The sequence below is a fragment of the Nicotiana attenuata genome, unplaced genomic scaffold (genome assembly GCF_001879085.1).
Source record: "Nicotiana attenuata strain UT unplaced genomic scaffold, NIATTr2, whole genome shotgun sequence".
NCBI lineage: Eukaryota > Viridiplantae > Streptophyta > Magnoliopsida > Solanales > Solanaceae > Nicotiana > Nicotiana attenuata.
In genome coordinates, this window is record NW_017674684.1 from 77,219 (window position 1) to 86,418 (window position 9,200).

General features: G+C 35.2%; 1 protein-coding gene across 1 annotated transcript; it reads left to right on the forward strand.

Moving 5' to 3' along the window:
- Nucleotides 1-249: 249 nt before the first annotated feature.
- Nucleotides 250-3,649, forward strand: LOC109219112 (2-methyl-6-phytyl-1,4-hydroquinone methyltransferase, chloroplastic-like). The gene is made up of 3 exons (XM_019383531.1): nt 250-998; nt 2,217-2,523; nt 3,168-3,649. The coding sequence occupies exons 1-3, from the start codon at nt 454-456 to the stop codon at nt 3,321-3,323; spliced, it is 1,008 nt and encodes a 335-aa protein (XP_019239076.1). The 5' UTR covers nt 250-453; the 3' UTR covers nt 3,324-3,649.
- The last annotated feature ends 5,551 nt before the right edge of the window (nt 3,650-9,200 follow it).

The following is a 9,200-nucleotide window of genomic DNA, read 5'->3' on the forward strand; positions in this document are numbered from 1 at the left end:
GGAAATATTTGCTCAAAGGAGTATAGTTTCTGCTCTATCAAATTTAAGCAATATAATCTATAACAAAAAACTTCAAGAAATTTATTCGTCTTTCTTGATGTACCCAAACAAACAAAACCAACCAACCAAACCCCCCCCCCCCCCCGACTCCCCCCTCCCCATACCACCCCGAAAAAAAGAAAAAAAAAAGTGGAAAATATAAAACGACGTCGTATAAGCTTTGTGGCTCTTGTTTCCTTGCGGGTTCTAATCGTAATCTCAACATGTGGTCGCGAAAAAAGGCAATGCTCTGCCACTTCTACTACCTCTTCAGCCAACCAAATAACAATACTGAGCTTTCTATTTTTGTGCTATTTTTCTTCCCAAAAAAATTCCCAAATTGATAAGCTTCAGAATTGAAGCTTATCAAAAAAATATATGCAGTGAAAAGCTCAAACATCAAATTTTATACTCATGGCTTCTTCATTACTGAGTGGAGCTGAAAATTTCAAGATTCATAGTGGTATTTCTCCATCAGAATTACACTTCAAGTGTTTTCCTCAAAAGGGTCTTGTAAATTTCTCAAGAAATTCATATCCCAAATCAAGAACCCTAAGAACAAAATGCAGTGTATCATCTTCAAGACCAGCTTCACAACCAAGATTTATACAACACAAAAAAGAAGCATTTTGGTTTTATAGATTCTTATCTATAGTATATGACCATGTTATAAATCCAGGTCATTGGACTGAAGATATGAGAGATGAAGCACTTGAACCAGCTGAATTAAACAATAGACAATTACAAGTTGTTGATGTTGGTGGTGGGACTGGATTTACTACTCTTGGTATTGTTAAACATGTTGATGCTAAGAATGTTACAATTATTGATCAATCACCTCATCAACTTGCTAAAGCTAGAGAAAAGGAACCTTTAAAAGAATGTAAGATATTGGAAGGAGATGCTGAGGATTTACCTTTTCCTACTGATACTTTTGATAGATATGTTTCTGCTGGAAGGTAATTTCTCTACTTCGTTTTTGCTTCTTCCTTTTGTGATGTTAAGGATAAATCAAATTGTAGTTGTAACAGGAGAGACGCAGCTAGAATTTGAAGTTTATTGCTGTGGAACACATAGCTTGTCTTAGTTATTGGGTTTGAAATATATTTTTTTGTACGTATTTAATGGATTTATCAGTATAAATATAAGGTCTAAGCAAAAGCTATTGGGTTCGGTCGAATCTGTACCTAGTACTCTCAGAGGCGGAGTCAGGATATGAAGTTTATGAATTTTGAATTTGCTACATGAGCATAGCTCGTCTTAGTTACTGGGTCCATAATTATATTGTTATACATATTCAGTAAATTCTCTAATTCAAGTAAAATGTTTAAGCAAAAATGACTGGATTCGGCCAAACACGCACCTGATAGGCTAGCTCCGCCTCTGAGTACTCTAGCTTTTCCCCTGTAACAACTTACGGGTTGCATGCCATTTAACTCGAAGTTTAACTCGAAAGAAATTGCAAGTTGTTACTGCTAAACTCTTGCTTAGAGAAATTTGGGAAACATGTTAAGGATAAATCAAATTATAGTTGTAAAATCTGCAGATCGCTTGCTGTTGAACTCGAAATGTGAAGCTTGTCTTAAAGCAAATCCCACATGAAATAGCAGGGGAAACTTAAGGCCAGCCATATAAGGGCAAGTTTATTATTCAATTGTCGAGGCGTCCTTTGGGTTAAGCCCAAGTGGACAAAATCGTGACGCCTGAAAGCCTTGAGGTGGCTTAGAAAGGGTCAGGCCAAAGCGAACAATACTTTGGAAGTTGAGCCCGGACCATGACAATTGCATCTTCTGTTTCTGAAAATGTCAATTCCTTCTATGTTATCCTTGTCTTTCCTCCAAATTGGACTTGTTAGTATATAATACTATGTAATGCTATTAAACAATTCATCGAGTTGAGGAGGAGTTTTGTTACTCTTTCTCAAATGTTGAAATGCTCTTTAACATTCTATGTGCTTTTAATAGAAGACCATAAGGAAGATCGTGTAGTTCAACTAGCTATGATTCTGCTATGGTTTTTCGGCCATGTGTATTGTTTTCTATGTTTCTGGCTTACAATTTGCATCACTATACTTTAGGTTCTTAACAATTGTGTTATACTTTCCTTATTTATAAAGTTTTGTCTATATTCAATCTTATTGTTAGAAACTGGTTTCAAACTATGATTGTATTTTCCAGCATTGAGTATTGGCCAGATCCACAACGCGGTATCAAGGAAGCATACCGAGTACTGACCATAGGTGGTGTTGCCTGCTTAATTGGTCCTGTGTACCCGACGTTTTGGCTATCTCGCTTCTTTGCTGATATGTGGATGCTTTTTCCAAAAGAAGAAGAGTATATAGAGTGGTTTAAAAAAGCTGGTTTTGCACAAGTTAAACTCAAGAGGATTGGCCCAAAATGGTATCGTGGTGTCCGCCGACATGGCTTGATCATGGGCTGCTCTGTGACTGGTGTCAAGCCATATTTCGGGGAATCTCCATTGAAGGTAAGGACTTCCATTCCTGCTAAATTTGTGCAGTTAATATACAAGATTATTTTTTACTTTTCGTCCATATAGTGAAACTACGTGACATAAATTGTGACACACGTCATACGGTGGATGGTGACACATAAATTCCTTTTACTCCCTCTATTTTATTCAGTTTTCTAGTTATCCTGCTGTTGTTGGTACTGTTTCGTTTTACTGTTTTTTTGCCATGGTGTATGCACTATTGTTTTTTTTTCTTCAACACATGACGTGACTATGCTTCTCCTGAACCGATGGTATATCAGAAACAACCTTTCTACCTTCACAAGGTAGGAGTAAGGTTGCGTATACACTACCCTCCCCAGACCCCACTTGTGGGATTTCATTGAGTCTTTTGTTGTTGTTGTTGTTGTCGTCCCTCTGTTTTATTTTATATGAACCTGTTTGACTGGACACAGAGTTTAATAAAAAATTGAAGACTTTTAAAACTTGTGGTCTTAAACATATCGTATCTTCTGTTTGGGAGCAGTTTTTATGCTGGAATTTTATCTTTAAAAGTTCGCCTTATTTTTCAAGGCTGCTTACATGTTGAACTTCCTGAGCTATACTATACTTACACCAACTGTTAATATTTCTTTGGTTCTGTATTATTTGTGTTGCAGCTCGGTCCGAAGGTTGAAGATGTGAGCAAGCCTGTAAACCCATTCGTATTTCTCGTGCGATTCCTCCTTGGCATAACTGCTGCAACTTATTACGTGCTCGTTCCAATATACATGTGGCTTAAGGATCAAATCACCCCGAAAGGTCAGCCGATCTGAACAATAAGAAGAACGCCAATCCAAAGAGAAGCTCTCCGCGCATTCTGTTTGAGAGTACGCTAATGACCATGAATCTATCGCGGAACAAGAAAGTTTTTGGCATCGTCACAAGGGTAAATTTGTTGCTTTAGTTTGTTAGTTTTGCAGCCTTAGAAAGGGCCTTTTGTAAAGTTTAATTCCATGGTAAAACCTAGAAAATCATTGTGACTATTTTCTAGTTGTATAATCTATCGTTCATGTTCTTTTATCAAGAGTTGAGAGAACTCTTTGAAATAAATACTAGTAATACATTATTTCCTCTAATATTTAGCAAGATTTTAGTATTTTACTCAGGCATGTTTGACTATGTTTCATAAGAAAAGCAGGAAATGGTCATATGAGTCAAGTCTCCAACGATTTTGACTTTCTTTGCAAATTTTCTTGCTTTGGTTTAGAAGTGAGAAGCACGTTTTAAGGAAGATTTTTGGGAGAGATATTAATAATATTTTATTTAATCATCTGGTATTCATAGAGCCGAGGGTCTATCGGAAACAACCTTTGTATCTTCTAACAGCTTGTTTGGATAGTTGTTACCTATTGTATTGTATCGTATTGTTACTTTAAATACAGTGTTTGTTTTGATTTTACTTAAATTTTGTTGTATCGTATCGTTAAATCCGTCGCTGCGTAACGATGAAATGTGCCACCTTATGTAACGAACGATTTGGTGTGGTTGCGTCATTGCCTTGTCTTTTTCTCTCAATCTCATCCTTCATTATTATTAAATAATTTTATTTTATCATTTACCCTACCTTTTTATATATCGTATCAAATTTTTCATTATCATATTGCAAGTTTATTCATCATATTACAGGTGCGCGATGCCATGAAACGACGGCAAAACGATACAATCCATCCAAATATTATATTCATCAAACGATACAGTACAATACAATACGATACGATACATTATGAAACGATATGCAACAACCATCCAAACAAGCTGTAAGGGTTAAGGTTTGTATAAACGCTATCCTCCTCATATTACACTGGGTTTGTTGTTGTTGTATTTGGTATTCATAACTCATTGTCCCAACATTCCTATTGCGGGTTCTATTCATATTTTGCTGTTTGGTTGCTAGAAAATGACTTATTTTCTGAAGAAAAAAAACATAAAATTATTTTCCGCTATCTTTTACCTTCTTCCACGGCAAAGACCATGGGTATTGTTTGTTCCAATCTATCGTTAGTGTTAAAAGGAAAATTGCGAGGAGTCAAACCCTAGTACGAGAGGACTTGGTTGGGCTAAACTATAATGTACAGGTTTTTATGCCAATAGCTAAGGGTGTTCATAAAAATCCGAAAAACCGAACCAAACCGAAAACCAAACCAAACCGATCAAAAAAATCGATACTTTTTGGTTTGGTTTGGTTTTGGTTTTGAATTTTAAAAACAGATCAAATTTGGTTTGGTTTTGGTTTTAACCAGAAAAAAATTCGAACCATACCGACTATATGAATAGCTATTTCAAATTTATTATTACACTTATATATATGTATATTTTTATACAAAGTTTCAAAAATTTAATGGTAAATGTTAATAGTTTGCACTTTTAGTATAGTTCTTTACCTTTACATTCTTGTTTGATTGGTAGTTTTCTTTTGTTAAGGGTAAGAATCCATTTTGTGTTAAAAATAATATATTTTTAATTGAATCCTTAGATTATTCATCACTCTTTGATTCAATTATCATCAATATATTTTGATAAATAATAGATTTCTCAAAAGGCAATTGATTTGATAGTGTTACGTTAAAAATGTGGTCGCCGGAATATGTGTTTGGTAGTGTATGTCTTATATTTAAGAAAAAACCGACAAATAACCGAAAAAACGACAAACCCGACATAAACCGAATCGAGAAAAAACTGACTTAATTGGTTTGGTTTGGTTCTAATATTTGAAAAACCGACTTACTTGGTTTGGTTTCTTTTAAGGGAAAAACCGATCCAAACCGAACCATGAACGCCCCTACCAATAGCAATACCAAGCAACTAAGTTAGTGTGGTAGAACTGTTGCGCCAGGCACACACTGTCATATGTCAAACTAAAAAAAATGACAAAAAAAATATTATGGGTAGTTCGCTGGTGTAATAAGCGACCTATTATATAGCTTATCCACGTCAAGTAAAAGATTTAGGTTACCTCAAATATTATCTAAGAATAGGTATTAGTATTCATTCTGTACAAATTTAGAGAAAGTAACAATAGGACCAGCAAAATTAAAGTATGTAATAGAAAAACGAACACCAACAACAATAACAATTTCGGTGTAATTTTATAAATGAGTTTTGGGGAAGGTAGTGCATACGCAAACCTTATTCCTACCTCATGAGGGTCGAGGGATTGTGTGATGACCCTCGTTTTGAAAGTCAATTCTGTGTCCCCAGGCCTTGAAAACCTCTTTTTGTCTCTGTTGATACCCAATTTTTCCCTATATATTTTAAATATGCATAAATACCTTCAAATATAGCATATGTATGCATATATAAGCATACACAAGGCTTTTGTTATTTTTTCCCATAATTTTAAGGGTTTAAGTTGACTTATTTTCTCCCCTTTATATCCATAAAATCCCCAATAACTATTTCCAAAATTATTGTTTTGATAATTCATTTATTTAAATTCTATACTTATGCCAATATATGGCTAATGTGATTTTTATGTATTCTTACAATTACATTTAGTATTTTTAAGTTAAATTGCATGTAATTGCATTATTAGCCCTTTTTAAGATATAATTATATTTTATATGTGTAAAATTGACCCCTATATTTTTTAAATGTTAATTTATGTATGTTAAATCATTTTGGCACCTTGAATTATTTTCCAGAAATTGCTTAATATTTATTAAAATTAAAATAGGGAAAACCTGGCTATTTAAATAACAGCCAAATTTGGCATTCAATTATAGCCAAATTTGGGTTTCCCTTTGAAACCCTAACTCTCTTCTGAATCTCTGAGATCTGTGTTATTTTTACACTTTAAGCCTGTTTCCTTCTATGATTTGCTTATTCTTGAGCTTCTTCTGAAAGATCCTCCACTTTAAACCTTCTTTACTTTCTTTGAAAAACTAGGGTTTCTCGGAGATCCTTCTACGCTTGTTATCGATTTCCTTATGATTAAACCTTTTTCCTTGCTTACTTTTTTGACCAATTTTATGCTCCTACTATTTTTTTAACTCGACTCTGTTAAAGCCCTAATTTTTAAGATTTTCTTTGCTTTGGTTCTATGTGTTAGCATGATTTTCTTTGCCTTGGTTCTGTGTGTCAGCATGATTCTCTTTGCCTTGGTTCTGTGTGTTAGCCTGTTTATTTGATTCTTGTTGATCTCTCGTGGACACCAGGCTTAGAATGTGTTACTGAATTCCTAGCCTACTTAATCACTTCTGTGTGACCATGCTCACTTTGTTTGTTTATCTCTTGCTTCTTGCTGTCAATATGGCTAACCTTGCCCTTTGCTACGTCTGTTGAGCTCCTCTATTTATATGTTGAACATACAGAATCATGACTCCCTCTTGATTGATTCTGATTTCCTTAATTGATGGAGATTGAAAATTTTTCTTTTAAAGCCTTACAAGCTTTACCCCGTCTGTTTAAGCTGACTGATTTCCTTGCCATATTTGCTATGATACTTATTTCTACTGAGTTGTGTCCTTAATTAAGGCTTTATGAATTTGGTCCTAATTGGCTACTCTATGCTTATTGAACCTTGACTCCTTCCTTATTTAGTCATGCACTGATTTTTCTTCTTGCCTTATATGATATTGAATCTCCCCGTTTGATTTGATTCCCTTAACTTAAGGGAGTACTTCCTTGATTCTCTAATTGATTGATTCTGAGTTCTTAAATTAGTATACTACTATGATTTTTACCTTATTTCACTACCTACTTTCAACTATAAATACCCTAAGTCTTTCATTAACAAAACACTGATTTTCAAAAACTACCTCTCTTACTAGAAAATCTCTGCTCTCCCTCTCTCTTGTGCTACTTGCTACTGTTAGCCGGCTGAAAGCAAGGCTAATCGTCTGTGCTCTTTGGTTCTTCATTCTGCTTACTTCTACCTTCACTGGTATGTCCTAGTTTTGATTTAAAGCTCCAACAACAATATGCATCTCTTATTGTTTCAGTTTCTTTTATTCCTAGTTTGCTTCTACTTGTGGTTCTGTCGTGGAACTTGTAGTTAAGTTGCCTTATCAGCATGATATTATGTGTTCCTTTAACTTTGGATTAATGTATCCCCTTATGTGTGTTTCAAAGCATGCTTTGTCAATTGTCTTTTACTTCTTGTGTGCTTACCATCCCATGAATCCCCAAATCCTTATCACCATTTCTATGTGTTTGTATTTCTCCTGACTGGTGTGTGATTATGCGAGAGTCAACTATCTCTGATCATGTCCAAACCAGTCTTAAGATCTTTGCTGGGTTGTGCAGCCAAATGTCTATGTATCCCCAACCCCTTGACCCCGGCATGACTACTGAATTCTGCAAACTAGCCGTGTGTGATCTTTTCTTAAGGTGTTTAAGCTTGTTTACTACTCCAACCTCTTTTCAAACAATCTTTGTTGCTTTACTAATTGCTTTCAAAATAGACTTTCCAATCTAGTATTTAATAACCCCTTTTTAACTTGTGTCCTGCACTTTCACTTTACTCTTAGTCAATAAGTTCCGCCCCCTCTAGTATGTGTACTTCCTTGGGATCCTCTTGAGAGCCCTCTGAACTCTGGCATACTGAGGCTAGCCTTTCAACACTGCACTGGTTCAATTCTTGGTTTCTAAGTCTAGGTGTAAGCATTGCCCGGGGTTCTTGAGGCCCTTAGGGAACTTTGATGCACCTAGACTCTGATTTGTCTATGGAATTGAGGCTCATGAGACCATTGGAGGCTTTGGGAAACTTGGGCCTAATTGTAGGCTCCCTATAGAATAGCTTCTTGATTTTCTATTTCATTTATGTAATTCGTTCATCAACTTGTAATAATTTGTAAACAAACACTTGGGGATATTTAGTAAAGGGGTGGGTAGATGTATACTTTGTGGGGTAACATGGGTAGAAATCCTGCTCTTAGGATTTTACTTTTTTTTCAAATCTGCCCGTTATACTCAATAGAAAGCATGTTCATAGGGTTTTTGATTGAATCTGATCGCTTTTGCATAATAGAGATCATGCCTATAGGATCTCATTTCTAATTTCGTTTGCATCAAATAGAAATCATGCCTATAAGGTTTCACTTCCAATGTCGTTTGCATCAGATAGAAACCATGTCCATAAGATTCTGCATTTGTCATGTTAGAGAACATGTTTCTAGGTTCCAAACCATCATGTCTTAAATCAATCCAAGTATAGATATCATGCCTATAGGATTTAATTACGAGTCAGTTCTAATGAGTCTTTCCTCTTGTTACTGCAAATTGACCAAAACCAGTAATACGTCTAGGTACCATGCCTATAGGGATTTCTATTCGCAACTATGTCTGATAATCTAATTAGCCTAAAAAATCAATTTCATTTCGCCTAGTTTATTTCTTAAAACTGGTCTTATTAAGTGTCAACATTTCCTGAAACCAGTCCCTTCGTAATTGCTTTAATCTCATTGGATATCCTGCCTATAGGTATTAAAAGGGTCTATTTCGAAAACCTATTTGTTTCTGCATTAATATAGACACAATACTGCATATAGGCAAGCTTTAGGGCGTTTTCAAAGACCGCATTCCCCTAAAGCTCTTTCTCCGCCGTTTAATGTTTTTGATTCTAATAACTTTTAAAAGAATCCCTAGGCAGCTACTAGGTTACAACTTCTGGGTATAAAGTTTGGTCTGTTTCTGCACATTCACTTAGAGAT

Bases quoted from the DNA above. Each gene is read 5' to 3' on its own strand.
- LOC109219112 (XM_019383531.1), top strand. From the start codon at position 454: ATGGCTTCTTCATTACTGAGTGGAGCTGAAAATTTCAAGATTCATAGT. The intron at 999-2,216 runs GTAATTTCTCTA...TGTATTTTCCAG, and splicing joins AGATATGTTTCTGCTGGAAG to CATTGAGTATTGGCCAGATC. The intron at 2,524-3,167 runs GTAAGGACTTCC...TTTGTGTTGCAG, and splicing joins TCGGGGAATCTCCATTGAAG to CTCGGTCCGAAGGTTGAAGA.